The sequence below is a fragment of the Aedes aegypti genome, chromosome 3 (genome assembly GCF_002204515.2).
Source record: "Aedes aegypti strain LVP_AGWG chromosome 3, AaegL5.0 Primary Assembly, whole genome shotgun sequence".
NCBI classification, from domain to species: Eukaryota; Metazoa; Arthropoda; class Insecta; order Diptera; family Culicidae; genus Aedes; species Aedes aegypti.
In genome coordinates, this window is record NC_035109.1 from 66,602,669 (window position 1) to 66,619,363 (window position 16,695).

Sequence of the window (16,695 nt, forward strand, 5' to 3'; positions counted from 1 at the left end):
CTGAGCTACCTTTCCAAATTTCGACTTAATCCCTTTGCTTGTCAAATAGTCTATTTCCCAGATCAGAAAGCGAAGAAATAGGCTAAGGCGCCGTCCATAAATTACGTAACGCTCTAGAGGGAGGGGGGAGTAGGCGCAAGCTTTACGGCTCATACAAAAATTTAAAAAAATTCATACAAAAAGCGTTACGGAGGGGAGAGAGGGGGTCAAAAAATTTTCAATTTTAGCGTTACGTAATAAATGGATGCCGCCTAAATAGGAAATTAGCTATATGAAATTCATGTCTTGGCAAGGGATCTACAAGATGAGCATCATGCTGTTATTGCATCCCGACGGCACTGCAGCAGCGTCCTCGGAAACATCCTTAAATTATCGTATTGTCGATTATTTGTAATAAATCAGATACTGTATGATGCTACGAGATGAATTAAGAGATTATAGCAAGCATGTGGTAAACATATTAGGAAATATTGCACAAAAAACTCTTTAGAACACTTTTGTTGGCTCTGAAAAGGGCCGATTGAATTGTTGAATTCGAGTCACACGGACACATTGATTGATTGGCGCACTGGTTGAAATCCTCCTAGCCCGATGAGATTTGCGGTGGCGGCTTCTTCTTCATTACGGCGGTCTTTGAAACTTGATGGGGTTTTGCTTAGCAACTGCCTTTTTTTTCTCCTCCTTCTTCTCGGATGCCAGCCACAATCACAGTTTAGGACTGCGATGGCGGTCACAGCCATCTCGTTCTCCTGTGGACTGCTTCATCTTCTACTTCTTCTTCTTGGCGGCGGCAGCGGTGATGGATTTGGCTTCGGACGGCATCTTCTCTCTCTCGTACGACAGTTTGATTTGAGCAAAGCACGACAAACGGGGGGTCCTTTGCTATCGATGTCTGTGCCTGAGAAGCACGCCCGGTCAGAGCAAGCCAATCTGTTGCCTGCTGAGATGCGATCCAAGCGGAGAGTGAAAAGCAAATGACGCAAACTTTTCTCTAGCACCCCTATTTATAGATTTGCTTGAAATCAACATTCTCTTTTAAAACAATTATTAAACTATTTGGGCAGGTATGTGGGATTCAGTAAGTAAACGACATCACCTTGCCTTGTGTTTCGATTGAGGTGCTAATAAAGGAATTTCGTAAAGCCAGCAAAAAGTTATAAACGTATGCCAACGTAACGCTCTTAGTTTTGAAATTCCAATTTCACTTCTGTATAGAGAATTATAGCAATTTTAGTATCAAATTGAGCGGCATAATCAAATGCAAACGCATTCAGTTTCCGGTGGTTAGTGCCTGTGCTTTTATTGTTCATAAGTCGCAAGGTGGAACTTTCCCCGAAGTTGTGTACGCCTATGACAAAAGCAAGGATCAGCAATTGGTATATGTTGGTTTGTCGCGAGTTACTTCACTGCAAGCACTCTTTTTGACAAACTCTACCAATTATTTCAAGTTCCATCACGCCAAAGGCAGCATCCATAAATGACGTAGCATTTTATGGCCAATTTTTAACAACCCCCCCCCCCCCCCCCCCCTTCGTTGCTTATTTTTCCATACCTAAAATGCTACGTCATTTATGGACGGTTGTTGACTTGAGGAACGAGCTGCAGCGCTTGGGCAATCATCGATTACGGCCGCTTGGAGACGAACTGCGCGGCATACTGGATCATAGTAACCCTGCCTGCACATTGATGAGTATCAATGTACAGAGCCTAAATGCTAATGCAATGGATATTGCTACAGACCGAATTCTGACCAGTGTAGAATTCCTTGCACTGAGTGAGATTTGGCTAGACGATCACTCCTCCGTCGACATTGCTGGCTCCAGCTGCATAACCAGTTCAAACGCTCAGGCGTGAGAGCTGGAGGTGTGGCGATTTACCAGAAGGATACGGCCTTCAACGTACTGTGCAAGATATGAAAATGTTCATGACCCGTAATTTATTCAATTATCTATCTATCTTCTATCTATCTATATCTATATAAATAAAAATGGAATGGTGTTTGTATGTCACGAAATGGGTAGGGAACGGTCCAACGGATTGTCACAACTCTTTCACAGTTGCATTAGCCAAGGGTTCCGACGTGTTCGTGCGTAGAAAAAGTTTAGGTAAGTCTTCGGAATAGTCTTAGAAACGGGAGGAAACTAATGTGCCATTTTGTTTGGGAGATTGTATGACATTTTTCAACAGCCTACTTGATGGCAAGACGAAGCTTGCCGGGACCACTAGTGTAAAATAAGATACTTCTATTGTAGTCACCGGTTACTTTAATATTGATGTTTTCAAACAAGAAAATATTAAATTTGTCTATTTCATAAATTTGAAGGTCCACATTAGGTGGTTCTTGTACGATTTAATGTTTATTAAAAATATAAGTGTAGTGTGCAGTCGATATTGTTCATACTTTTCGTACCATAGACCGATTATCACGATCAAAGCACCCGAGCTATCAAACATCTAATCTACTGGAGGAGCTGGAGCCAGAACTGAAGCCGATCACCCAGCCAAACAACACAAGGAAGCAACGATCAAACAAACAAACTCAATCATCTGGCACAACACTGGATTATACCTCGAACCCCAAACACTGGTTCTCGGAACCACAAAACGACAAATGGTCCTTTTCAGAACCACCAAAATGAGTCCAAAAGGAGTTAATTTCTGAAAACTTCTTCCGATCAATAACAACGCAAAACTAATATACTTACAAATTCATACACATAACAAATTATTAATAATCTTTCATTACACTGATACTCAAACTTCACTGTTATTCAAACATCATAATCAAATCAAATCCTTTTTATTTGACTTTGAAATCTGAAATCCGAAACTCAGAAAAAGCTTTTAAACCATATGACAGATCTCCCTCATTGAATACTCACAATCACAGCACCTATCATCAAACATCCTATCACCTGCAATAAGCTACCGCACTGTTGTAAGAGTCTGACCCAGAATTGATCGAAGTTGTGTCCATAGTAGTTCTACGTCAACCCCGCGGTAATGTAACAGACATTACCCACCCCAATTTTTTCAAGAAATTCGCTCCAATCCTTATCATTCATTTTGCCATTCTCAGCTAAACATTTCGCGAATCTCAGCAAACAAACATAATGACTGATTAGATCTCGTCAATGACTCTATTTCTGGGTTCATAGCGGTGCCAGTCTCGATAAAATGTATTGAAAAACTGGCATAATCCAAAAAGGCGGTGTGGTTTTTTTTTAATTTAAAAATTACCGAATTTGGCAACATCTCCATTTTGGCAACATAAAAATCACGCCTTGTTGCCAAAATCGGTAACACACTGTATAACGTAAAAAGGCGATGATACGAGGCGATATAATTGCCAGTAAGTGTCGTTCTTTCTAATTAAAACGTTTCTTTATCGATTTTTTTATAACAAATCGTCGGTCCTATTTATTAGTATTTGGTAGGAAATACCTGTACACCCGCAAAGAATTTCTTTTCAGATAACTACCCCAGCCCTCGGTTGCCCTCCGCTTTTGCTCCTCGGCTTCCTTGAGTGCCCTCAAGCGTTCCTTTTCCTCTTCCTGCTTCCTCAGCGTTACATACTCGACTATGTAGCTCAGCAAATCTCTCAGACCATTAACTTTCTCATCCACCACCATCAGCCGCCCCACTCCATCACTGGTGGTCCTTTTGATGGTCTCGAACTGCGTATTCCTGTAGTAATAGTTAATGGACGTGGCAATTATCCCCAGTAAAGCACCCGCACACGAACCAATGATGGACCAGTACTTGACGTTGTTGGCCTGGGTTCGTTCTTTTTCGTGCGACGTTTTTACCGCTGCGGTCAGGTGCGAGAACAGTTCCCGCTCTTCCTGGTCCACAATCTGGAATATCTGATTCTTTTCCTTCTCCCGTGCTATCACCTGAAAAACAAAACAGACAAATGAAGCATTATCAATTTTTATTATTAGTTGTATGAAATGATAATAACATTCATTTCTTAGATGTTATGTGTTCCTATTTTGTTAAAATTAGAATTAGGCTACCATTATGTTAATGCGGGGCCCAGTTAGCCGTAGCGGTACACGCGCAGCTAATCAGCAAGACCAAGCTGAGGGTAGTGGGTTTAAATCCCACCGGTCGAGGATCTTTTCGGGTTGGAAACTTTCTCGACTTCCAAGGGCATAAAGTATCTTCGTACCTGCCACACGATATACGCATGCAAAAATGGTCATTGGCACAGCAAGCTCTCAGTTAACTGTGGAAGTGCTCTTAAGAACACTAAGCTGAGAAGCAGGCTCGGTTCCAGTAGGGACGTAATGCCAGAAAGAAGAAGAAGAAGAAGTTAATGTGTATGTGATGTGAAAAAATATTTATTTTTTCGGATGCCACATGCCTCTCCGCCAAAGGACGAAGCCTGCGTGTCATCTGTAGTAGATTGCAAAAACGTTTGGATTTCTTTTTCTTCATTCTTGCAAAAATGGAAGATTTCTCCTAATGCTTCCAAAGCTCAACTTATAATATTGTCACATAAACCAAAAGCCCTTTATTTAAATCCTTCAATTCAAGTAGACATGTTATCACGATAAGAGGGGTTCCAATAAATTGGTCAGATGAAGTTAAGTATCTAGGGCTAGAATTTAACTTTCAAAACTCACATTGAGGGCATTCAAGCCAAATGTAACAAATATGTAAAATATCTTTATCAAAACTTTGTCCTAAGAGTAAGCTGTGGTGAATGATTATCAGTGACTAAGCCTAGATGATCATACCCCGTACTCACATCAAATTCCTCCTTGATCAGTTCCACGTACCGATGCTCCCCTCGCACAGCTTTCTGCAGCTCGACGTGAATGTCCTGCATCTGCTTCCGGATCAGAGTCAACTCGAGCAAAATATGCCTCCGGCGTTCCTGCACCAACTGTAGCTGGTTCTGAATTTCGATCACCTTGCTCTGGGCGGCAATCACTTCGCTCATTCCGCTGAACTCGTTGTAGAAAGATTGCGCCTCGTAAAGTTTGCTTTTGGCCAAATCCAGCAAACTGATCCTCCGGATGGCCACATTGCTCCCGGAGGTGGATGATTGCCGTGCTTGGTGCCGGCTCGATTCCGGTTCCTGTAGCGTAATGTACTCGAACTGGCCGGCTGACTGGGGTGGATCCTGCTGGGAGGAATCGCCTATCGACGGTGGATTTTGTTTTTGGGATGAGTAATCTTGGTTCCGAATGATGTAACAGCTGCTTCCGTGGATTGTTCTCCAGCAGGGAGCTGAAACTAGCTTTTTGGTTAGCATTGTGGGCAACTAGCTTACTTTCCCGACGGGGAAAGGTTGTAGTTAAATTATTCAAAACATTTCAACACGAATAGATTAAATGCAACGCTGATAAACGGAGGAATTAGGATTGCAACTCAAATTTACTGATAATTAGAAAATCGTGTGCATCATCGGCTTCGGAATGTTATCAGCGAACTGTCAAAAAACGAAAACAACCCCAGTGCAAAATTAATGGGTGATAATATACAGCAAAGTTTTGATATTGCGATTTAAATAGGGCTCTGCGTGGGATTTTGATTTTCATTGATCATAAAATTTTGTTTTGAGTTTTGTCAAACTCCTTGGTTCAAACCTGGGTGCTGCGGTCGGACTCAATTTGCTTGTCAAGCGGGAGCCTGATTGTTGGAGCCAAACATTCAAGATTGTGGTTATGTTACTTGTGAGAGAGTAATGTGATCTCTTGAGAAAGTATTGTAATCTCAGAGATAAAATATATATTTATTTTTGTTGTTTTCTTTATATTGCAACAAATTGTTCAATAGTCTAAACAATATTTAAGATTTATTTTAACAACAGTGTACCTAATATTCACACATGGATAAATACTTGACACTCCATGCACAACATTTTGTCGGTTGAGTATTTCTTCTCCTTTTGGCTTTTAGCCACCCAAATAATCTTTAAAATCAAAGCGTTCGAGATGCTGATGCCATCGGTATTTCTGAAATTGATTAATCGGAATCGTCGTTTTCGATGTTATTCGTTTTGATGTTAGGAATCGAGTTGATACATCTTATTGATTAAGGGGGTATGCTACGGTCGGAATAATAAAACCATCGACATGATCCTTTCAATAGGGTCCTAAAGGCCTGTCCCAATTTTAATGCCAAACGCTTAAGTTTAGGCTAAAAACACATGTTTACTCAATTTTTTAATGTTTTTCTTTTGTTTAAGTTCAAAAAACATTTTTTTAGATTTTGTCACACTCCTTAGCTTAAACTCATATTTCGGGTGTATTTTGCTTTCCGTGTACCTTCCGAAATGTCAGATAGGAACAACCCCAGTGTTAAAACTAAATGCCCTGTGTTGTTTTTGTCGATTAAGCGTACGTCAAACATGATAAAAAATGTCAAGGTTCATTTATGGACCCAATTTTTAAATTAAAGTTTAAATATGATGTAGCCGTTATTTGAGCGGGAAAAATTGCTAAAATAGTTGCAGTAACATGCTCTTTCGTGTCATTAAATAAAAACAAGATTTCATTAAACATTTTAGGACCCAATTGCTCCTCCGGCAACTTTTGAACGAACTCAGCGTTATAATCCAAAGGCACCGTCACATAAAAATGGAATAGATCCACGGACTTCTAGCCAGGGGGGGTATACGCAACGAGGTACGCCTACCGCCTACCGTTCATGTTTTGTGGGTGTATTCGTTTGGCTCACAACGCTGCTTGGCATCCCGCTATTTGAGTGTTGAAATGCATCAGCATTTGCTGCCTGGCATGGCCCGCGTTTCGACCTGTGTTGTTTGGGTCGGCCCGCGCAGATGATGCTGTTTGGGCCGGCCCGCCAGAGAGATGATTGTTAGGCGAGTTTTGTTTGTAGTTGACAGCTGTACACCCACCCTGCTTCTAGCAGACCCACTATTAGCCGATTTCACAATGAGAAAGTCATTCGAGCTAGGACGCATTTAAGCTCTCCAGAGAGAGATCAGAGAGCGAAATTTGATAAACAGAGAACTCAAAGTGACGTTTGAGGGACTAATACGACAAAATCAATTCTTCACATGAAGCTTGTTTCAAGATTTGCTTGAAAATAAAAAGGGATTCAATTCGCAGCACCCAGGTTCAAACCAAGATTAATTTAGATACCTTGGTTCAAACTCAAATTTTGTATTCCACACGGAGAAAACGGAAAACCCATATTTGAGTATGTTTTAACTTACTTTTGAGTTATTTTTCTCTCCCTATTTCATTCGCTCTTTCTATTGTTGTCAGAGAGCGAAGAGCAAAACAACCCAAAACCCGAAACTTTGTGTGTTACCTCAAATTTGAGTAAGTGGCATAGTACTGAAAATTTGATCTGGGTTTGTTCACAAATTTCATAACGCCAAAAATATCCATTTTTTACACCAACCCACCCCCTCGTAACACATTTTGTATGAATATTTCTAAGATTTTGTATGAGCTGTAACGTTCTAAGGACACCCACCCACCCTCTGCAGGTTGAGTGAAAAGAACTTAGCCAGTAGGTGTTCTACCCCATCAACTCAAATTTAAGTTAGGGCTTATCCATAAATTTCATAACGCTATAGGGGGTGGGGGGAACATGTTCTTAAGATGTTACGGCTCATACAAAATTTATAGACTTTTCATACAAAAAGCTTTACGAAGGGATGGGTGGGTGCCAAAAACGGCCATTTTCAACGTTATGAAATATGTGGATGAACCCTTAAAGCACGAACCCCCGGGCCCAGAATTGAGTGGAATGAGCTCACTTTTGAGTACTTCATTCTCTCCGTGCTTGTTTTCCGAAATGTCAAATAGAAACAAGCCCAGTGTTAAAAAGTTGAACCCCGTGACAGCTAAGTTTAAAGCAGTACTTCCCAAACTGTGCGCCGCGGCGCCCTGGTGCGCCATAGCACTTTTACAGGGGCGCCGCAAGTTGATTCACATTGAACTCGAAAATCATCCCCTGATCCTAGAATTCCTTACAATTTATCTGAACGCTATTATTTTTGATATGTTTGTTGCTTGCCGAAGATGAAAAGCTACTATAATAAATGTATCTGAAGGCAGGCTCCGGTGGCATGTTTTATTTGAGTAGCACCAATAAAGTACAGCGTTTGAGACTATTTTTATCATACTTTTTTTTTGTTGTGTATCCTTTCGAAACTTTTTATTTGAAATTGTTTTATCTCGTAAAAATGAAAACAATATTTAACAGCAGTCTTTCATTAATATTGTATATCCACTTCAATGTTGGATTATCCCGTCTAGTTAGAAGACTGTTCAAAACAGTCGTCGCTAGCATGCCATAAATTTTGAATCACCCTCTTCTGACATTTATTGCAAACACTATAATTTTTTCATAGTTGAATCGTAGTGGTGGAGCAAATTTTTGATGTTTACGAACGTGTTTCCAGGAGACCAAAACGAAAAAGTGTTTTCAAGAAATTTCATATTCTACTCATTATTTTTACCTATTTTTTATGTATATTATTTATTTCAGGTGCTGATCGCGCACGGGTAGGGCCCATTATCAGATGTGCTTTTTCGGGATATCGGAATGATTAATTAGACGGCATACGGTGGCTTCTTGCCATTGCAATGGTCAAACGATAACTATTTATTTGTCTATATTACGTACACATACATCGAGGGGCAGGGACATGCATCTACTCATTTGCACAAACAGGTGCATTAAATAGGACTAGGACTGGAAATTAAATTGACAAACGGAGTTACGAATTTGTTGCAGAAACTATAAACGCTTGCAGCAAGATTCATTGAGTCGCCAATGGTCAATGAAGTGCATAACAATTCATGACCATTGAATGTAAACCGACATTTTTATTAATTACTCAGAAACCCGATTAAATTTATCTTTGACTAGAAGCCGTTGTTGCTAATGTAAATAGAGATAAAGAACAGATTATTCGATATTCGTAACTTCGTGCAAGAGAATTGTGGGAATATAAATAATAGTAGATGAAAATGAGCGAAATTTTTGCTTTGTGGTTTTCGGTCGTCAGTAGAGTAGAATAGGGTCGTGAGAATATAGCGTACGGCTGCTTGTCATGGACCTTAGCAATTGATAATACTTTTATTGCTTATAAACTTTGTTAGTAAGAGCAGTTGATTTCTATGCATGCTTTCAATTTGTTTCTCGAGGTGAAAATTAGATTTGGCGGATAGGTGTTCAATCAATCATCCTTTCCCATTCCCCAGCTTTCGCAAGGACGTGGCCAGGACTTTCGATTATTGGAGGATGCGTCTATCTTTTCTAAGAGTTAGAGGTTAGTCCCAAATTTCTGACGTTGGTAACGGACGGGAAGGAGGCAACCCTCATACAATGGTCTAGGACTGTACCACCTACGAATTTGTGCGAAATGCTTAATGCTAATGCTAATGCTAATCTCTGAACGTACTTTCTCGATGACCAATTGATTACCGTTAAAAAGAGCTCAGAAGTTATACACGATCCATACCATTTTGTCCGGTCATCATACAATTGCAAAAAAAAACTCGTTCATACCAGATAACTTATAACGGATCCGAATCGTTGTAAGCCTACGACACAATTTAGGATTATGAGAAAATGGTTTGTATGAATACAAAAAGTTTAACACGAAGATATTATTGCTGGAAACACACATCAAGTGAAAATTATTGACAGTTCAATCAACAAAATAAAATCATTGCCTGCTTAGATTTAACTATAAAATCTGCAGGCAAGCAATGTCAAAATTAAATTACCCCTTGTTGATTTATAGCTAGCGTAAAAAGCTGGATTCCATCCAGATGAAACAATGTTGGCAATGTTGTTGAAACACTTAATTAGGATAACTATACATACCTTACGCGCAATAAACTATTGCCACGTATTGAATTGTTTCATTGAACCTGTATTTTGAGCATTAGAAACATTTATCACAAGTTGAATTTTGTTTAGTGAAACATACTTTGATAAACATTCCATCCAACCGCCCCTCTTTTTCCGAGCCGTGCAGCCGGCAGCCGAGTGTCAACAACAGCTGTTTTGGAAATCTTACTCGACACCCACTCTGCTGTCCTTGTCCTTGTCTACTTGAAAGAGTAGGGGAGCTAGTTTGCGCGCGAAAATCTTCTCGCTCATTGTTGCTGCCAAATCTGACAGCGACTGTTTCACCGACAGTTAAGAACGACGGCTGTTTCAAACGGTCGTGAACAGTTAGGAACTGAACGGTCAATATCACAACTGGTAGTAAACGGGTTTTTATTGAAAACTAGCAAGAAAAGTAAGTTCAAAATTCATCTTCCAAGTTTAATCTTCAAAAATTTCAATATAAAACCACTATCGTCAAATCTAGCATCAACATTTAATAACTGAAGAAATTTTAACAGTCATCATCAAAACATTTCCAAGTTTTTCAATATTGTTGATATCCAAACCTGTTTTTTTTTTCAATTTATGAATACTGAACCCGCATAAAAAAATACAATTCGCCTTATAACCTCAACAGTTTATTTCTTCTAATCGTTAATGTTAGTGTATCATAAACAGTCGATTAAATGTTGAACAATTTGAAACCTAAAGCTTTTCACTATTAAGAACAGTTTGAAGCAACCAAATCAAATAGTGACAATACATGATAATGCTCAGTAATTGTAAAATAGTATAAAGATAAAAAATATTGAGAAATGGTAGAAACATACTGCCACCTTTCGTAAAATGGTTTGAGCTTATATCTGAACGACACACATACAAACATGTATTTCACAATATGATACTTTTATTCAACAGTTTGGCAAACAGTTGTATGTATTGATATTAGTGAGCACACTGTAGTAGATATAGTTTCCATTATGAATATTAGAAAAAAAAAATGAGTCATGTGTTGTAAATGTTTAGCGTGTCGATCTTTAAGTATAAATTTGCCATAAAAACGGAAAAGGCGCGGAAATTCTTACTCACTGAAACAAGCGTTGCAGTAATGAGAACCATGAACGTGTTTTTAAATTTACTATTCCAACCACGATTGAGCTATCATGAACGCTTTTTATTTGCGTTTTGTTCCCTTTCAACCCAACCGCGTCGATAGCCGAGCGGGTAGCGTTCGCGCTTGGCAATCGCCAGATCCTCGGTTCGATACTGATCTGCTGCAAGTTTTTAACCATGATATAGTCATTTTTACTATACAAATGGTGCCATGGTAAAATTGAATGCACAAAATATTCTAAATAAATGCGAATTTAGTCTGCACAAATCAAGTGGCGTTGTGTATTTAATTTAACCCTCTGATATAGTATTTTCAACCGCAACGCTGTTCTCAGTGTATAGTCTTTTTCGGCAGTGATCGTCTAAATGTGGTTTCGGACCTGGAATTGTGTTCGGGTTGAGATGAGACGGATGGCATTGCCAGGTGTGGAAAGCAAGACACGAAACTATCCGAGCGTTCGACTTCGTGTAGTTGCGAGTCCTGCTATGAGAGTGTATAGCATGCGATCATGGAGAGTGCGATAGAGAAGGAGAGCTTGCAAACTGTGACTACTTCGCGTCGGAAAGGCATGTTGATCGGCTTCTAGGGTTCGCGGCCGATGCCATGATTCGGTAAAGTCAGGCTGTTAGAAAATGTTAGCACGATTAGACGTGTTAGTTTTAGTAGTAAGAAGTTTAGGCCGAAATAGTTTTACCCGCGGATTGTTTGATGTGGCAAACTTTCCGACCAAAACGCTAAGCGTCACGACAATGGCGTAGATTAGCTCCCGTAAGTATTAAAGCAAGACTGAATTGAAAAAAGTCTGGAAGAAATGTAGTGGAAAACAGTGCTTCAGAAAATGGCGGTCGATTGTCCCAAGCCACGTGGACTAAAACTTAGTGCCGGAGTTTTGCTATTGCGGTGGGCAATACTGTTGTTAGCCTGAGTGTGGTAACAAAAATTGTAGTCAGCTGGATTTAAATTTGGCAGCAAGAAGTCAGTGATTGTAATAATCGAAAATGAAATGAAAATATAGGAGCGAGAGGTCTCCTGAAGAAAAAAAAAAGAGCGAGAGGTCTCTTGAATAAAAAAAGGAGCGAGAGGTCTCCACAGCAAAAAGAACAGTTTCTGGGAAGGCAGGAGCGCGAGGTCTCCGATGGGTAACTTTATCTAAATGCCAGGACAATAGGTCTTCAAGAAGAGAAAATAAAAAATACGACAGAGCCAGGAGAATTAGTTCCGGATTGGATTTGAATCGGATTTAGAATAAGTTTGAGTTCGGATGGTATTCAGATTGGATTTGGATTGGTTTTGGATGGATTTGGTCTGGATTTGAATTGGATTTGGATTGCATTTGGACTGGATTTGGATTTGATTGGTATTGGATTTAAATTGGGTTTTTATTGGATTTAGATTGGATCTGAATTGTATTTGGACTGTATTGGATTTGGAATGGATTTATATTGGATTACGATTGGATTTGGATGGATTTGGATTGGATTTCAATTGGATTTGGATTGCCTTTAGACTGGATTTGGATTGGATTTGTTTTGGATTGGGTCTGGATTAAATTTGGATTTTGATTGGATTTGATTGGATTTGGATTTGATTGGATTTGGATTGGATTTGGATTGGATTTGGATTGGATTTGGATTGGATTTGGATTGGATTTGGATTGGATTTGGATTGGATTTGGATTGGATTTGGATTGTATTGGATTGTATTGGATTGTATTGGATTTGGCTTTTGATTTAATTTGAATTTGGAGTTGAATTAGATTTGGATGGCAGTTGGACTGGATTTGGATTGGATCTGGATTAAGTTTAGATTGGATTGGATTTTGATTGGATTGGTATTGGATTTGAATTGGATTGGATTGGAAGTGGATTGGATTTGGATTTAGATTTAGATTGGATATGATTGGGTTTGGATTGGATTTGAATGGGATTTGGATGGCATTTAAATTGGATTTGGATTGGATCTGGATTAAGTTTCCATTGGATTGCATTTGATTGGTATTGGATTTGGATTGAATGGGATTGGATTGGATTGCATTGGATTTGGATTTGGATTTTGATCGGATTTGAATATAATTCGGATTCGATTATGATTTGATTTTGATTTGATTTGGATTGGGTAAGGATTATATTATGATTTAAATTTGGAATGGATTTAAATTTGACTAGGAATAGAATGGATTTGGATTGGATTCGAATTGTATTTGGACTGGTTCCAAGTCTGTGGCATAGTGTTTCATTATGCCGATGTAATTTTATTATATCTAAGCACTTAAGATAAAACGTTAAACTCTTATCAGATATTTAAAACGAATTATTATTTTTGACTAAGAAAAAAAAAAGAAATTATTTTTAAGAGAGTGGAGAAGGGGAATATTGTAGTAGATATAGTTTCCATTATGAATATTAGAAAAAAAAAATGAGTCATGTGTTGTAAATGTTTAGCGTGTCGATCTTTAAGTATAAATTTGCCATAAAAACGGAAAAGGCGCGGAAATTCTTACTATAGTCTTTTTCGGCAGTGATCGTCTAAATGTGGTTTCGGACCTGGAATTGTGTTCGGGTTGAGATGAGACGGATGGCATTGCCAGGTGTGGAAAGCAAGACACGAAACTATCCGAGCGTTCGACTTCGTGTAGTTGCGAGTCCTGCTATGAGAGTGTATAGCATGCGATCATGGAGAGTGCGATAGAGAAGGAGAGCTTGCAAACTGTGACTACTTCGCGTCGGAAAGGCATGTTGATCGGCTTCTAGGGTTCGCGGCCGATGCCATGATTCGGTAAAGTCAGGCTGTTAGAAAATGTTAGCACGATTAGACGTGTTAGTTTTAGTAGTAAGAAGTTTAGGCCGAAATAGTTTTACCCGCGGATTGTTTGATGTGGCAAACTTTCCGACCAAAACGCTAAGCGTCACGACACACACTATATATGCAAATTTGCAACATTTTGCTGCAAACTGTCATGTTTATTTTGTTCGATCCAGTCAGAGTAATTAAGAATCAAGTTTAAGTGAAGTTATTTAGTACTATAATACGATAAAATAGATCCTGTTTCCTCTTCGGGAACACCTGAAAATCCATAAGGTAAGAAAATTATGTATGTACCAAGTGCAAGGGCCTCTCTCCATCGAGCAGCGCTGAAATTCCATCGCAGAATTCTGCCAGTATTCAAAGTCAGTTTTTTTTTGTCAAACAGATCCGCATTCCGACCGGGTTCCGCATTTCGATGGATGGTGCGAATTTGCATCCGTGAGCTGTTACTACTGGAGTGCATTTGACGAATCCTTGTCAATGATCGCCTGTAAATTGAGTGACTGCAGTGTGAATGCGTAGGTCAATATTCCGCCGGAAAGAAAATGGATTCAGACCAAAGATCAAGCTCAACAGCGGATGTTTTTTGGATGGGCTGATTTGTATGTTGTAAAAATGTTATGAAAATGAGCATATTCTGATTGAAATGTTGTGAAAAATGGTGCTTGATTTATTTGTATAACTTTATCGCGTAATGTCTCAAATAAAATTTAATATAATACAATCGATTGCTTTTCGTGTTCTTTTCATAAGTGACGTCATTCTATATTCAAACTAAAAACTAAAACATGTGTTATTCGAATTATGCTCAATTTTTGATGTATTTCCATGGTGATACTTTCAATAACATAGGTACTGTTCAGGTTTTTAGTTTGAACATACTGTTTCTATTAGTAGAGGTTCACTAGAAAGCAGTACGGCATACGGTTGAAATACCATAACGCATCATAATCCAACAACTTCACATACATTATTGTTTATTTTTCAATTATACAGGACAACTATTTAAATACGGTTTGCTTTACAGTGAATTGGGCAAAAAATGGATAATATATTGACTGTTTGATAAATTGTAAACTAAAAATTTTGTTCAGAAAAATCGGCGTATTTGAATGGTTACATAACTTAACCGCCTATTTTCCACATTGTTATTTTCCCTAAAACCATTTACCAAACTGTAAAACCTATTTCTGGTACAGTTGTCATATAGTTATTTTTGGTGATTTACAAAACTGTTTACATATTGTTACAAATGGTGGTGAATAGTATAGGAAACAGTGAATGTATGGTTCATGATTATGCGGGAAGTTTTTTAATGTTTCATGTTTCATATCTGTGCATTGATTGGAATAAGTGCAGGTAATGCCATGTGAAGGAATATTTACTTATTATAACAGAAGCTTCACGAGTTCACTCTTTTGCAACTCATCATATCTTTGTATGTGAAGATTTACGAATAAATTTGAATTTCCTACATTTATAATTTCAAAGATAACTTCATACGCATAAACTGCCCTTCTACGCCTACTTGTCCCATGTTCTATGTAAACCTTATGGACCGAGGGACAAATATGCGTAAAACGGCAGTAAAGTTGTGGAAAATAAAGAAAGCTACTTATCATTGTTCAAGAGCTAGTCCGCTAAGACCACGCAGATCCTAGCGAGGCTAGCCCGTCCACATCCGATTGCAAATCATAAAGAAATACAATACAGTAGATGTCTCCTTCAACTGGGCAGCTAACTGACTGATACCTCAATCATCAGCTGCAACTCTCTTTATTCAAACCAGGTATACATTTACAATTCAATATCCTACACAAATATCATACCTCTCTCAACTAAACTTCCACACTTTTACCTACGACGACGCATGCTTCTCAACCGACGATTCTTCTACCTGAGGTGCGACACTACCTCTATTCCAACAATCATCACATTATTTTTTTTTTGTTCTTAGTGGTACTTTTCTTTAAGTTATTGTCATGTTTGGTCCATATTAAAAAAAAAGCTTGTGCGTAAGAACGTTCCTTCAATTTAAATGTTTGTTCCAGTGCGCCGCGTCATTCCCAGAAAATTGCTAAGGGCGCCCCGAGCATGAAAAGTTTGGAAACCTCTGGTTTAAAGCAATGATATTCAATGGACTTATCCACGGTCTTCTTTTATCCTCGACTTTCTTTTTCTTTTCTGCTCTAAATGCGGGCAATGTTTACATAAAATGACATCCGGACCAACATCCGGACGACGAATGTTCACCAGATGAACATGAAGTGGATGAATGCACAATGAAATCGTTCATTTTTTGTAAACACGGCCCGCAGTAAAAGGTGTTCTTCCCGGTGGAAGAAGCAGACGTCACATTGTAAATTAATTCATGCAGCAACCCACAATGGACCGATGCACGCGTTCAGTATTTGACGTTTGAGCGGTGCCGTGTTATTTACGTGACCATGGCAACGAGTGAATTTGGCACCGCTCAAACGTCAAATTAGTGAACTCGTGCACTGGTCCATGATGCGTTGCGTCAAACGCACGCATAGACCAATCCAGTTGCCTGCGTAGTAGTGCAATGTTGACAAAAATTTCTTTGTTTGCTGTGAGAACTGTCACAACATTGCTTTTGTTTGCTGTGAGAATCCAAATATAAACAGTATTGCAGCAAAACAACCACTTCCTTGTTGGCCTGCAGTTGACCGAAAGCTCAATAGCGTCAAACAAACATCGATACGTTTTCATTCTGAGGAAATCGATTTGTGTAAGATTGATTGGGCGTTGGTGTTCGTGGCAGTTTGCTTGGGGACCTCTATGAATTGTCGCGCGCCCACCAAATCGGAACGCGCGTATGGGACACGCGACGTGTGACTCGTTCCCGACATAAGTTTTATAATGACATGTGTGGCGCTGCATTCTTACGATGTTTATGAACACAACGCACTATTCAA

The 16,695-nt window shown here is 39.1% G+C and overlaps 1 protein-coding gene and 1 long non-coding RNA gene across 2 annotated transcripts; one reads left to right on the forward strand and one right to left on the reverse strand.

Moving 5' to 3' along the window:
• Positions 1-3,384: 3,384 nt before the first annotated feature.
• Positions 3,385-5,446, reverse strand: LOC5575435. The gene is made up of 2 exons (XM_001661900.2): positions 4,757-5,446; positions 3,385-3,896 (listed from the first exon to the last, which is right to left on the reverse strand). Exons 1-2 carry the CDS (start codon positions 5,264-5,266, stop codon positions 3,417-3,419), a joined length of 990 nt encoding a protein of 329 aa, XP_001661950.2. The 5' UTR covers positions 5,267-5,446; the 3' UTR covers positions 3,385-3,416.
• An 8,303-nt stretch (positions 5,447-13,749) lies between these two features.
• On the forward strand, positions 13,750-14,484 carry LOC110679124. The gene is made up of 2 exons (XR_002502234.1): positions 13,750-14,029; positions 14,142-14,484. It is a non-coding gene; the product is annotated as an uncharacterized LOC110679124 (long non-coding RNA).
• The last annotated feature ends 2,211 nt before the right edge of the window (positions 14,485-16,695 follow it).

What these genes read in the sequence shown, in the direction of transcription:
- LOC5575435 (XM_001661900.2), bottom strand. Translation starts at nt 5,266, where the DNA reads ATGCTAACCAAAAAGCTAGTTTCAGCTCCCTGCTGGAGAACAATCCAC. An exon ending in TGATCAAGGAGGAATTTGAT is followed by an intron (nt 3,897 to 4,756) that starts GTGAGTACGGGG and finishes TTTGTTTTTCAG; the next exon opens with GTGATAGCACGGGAGAAGGA.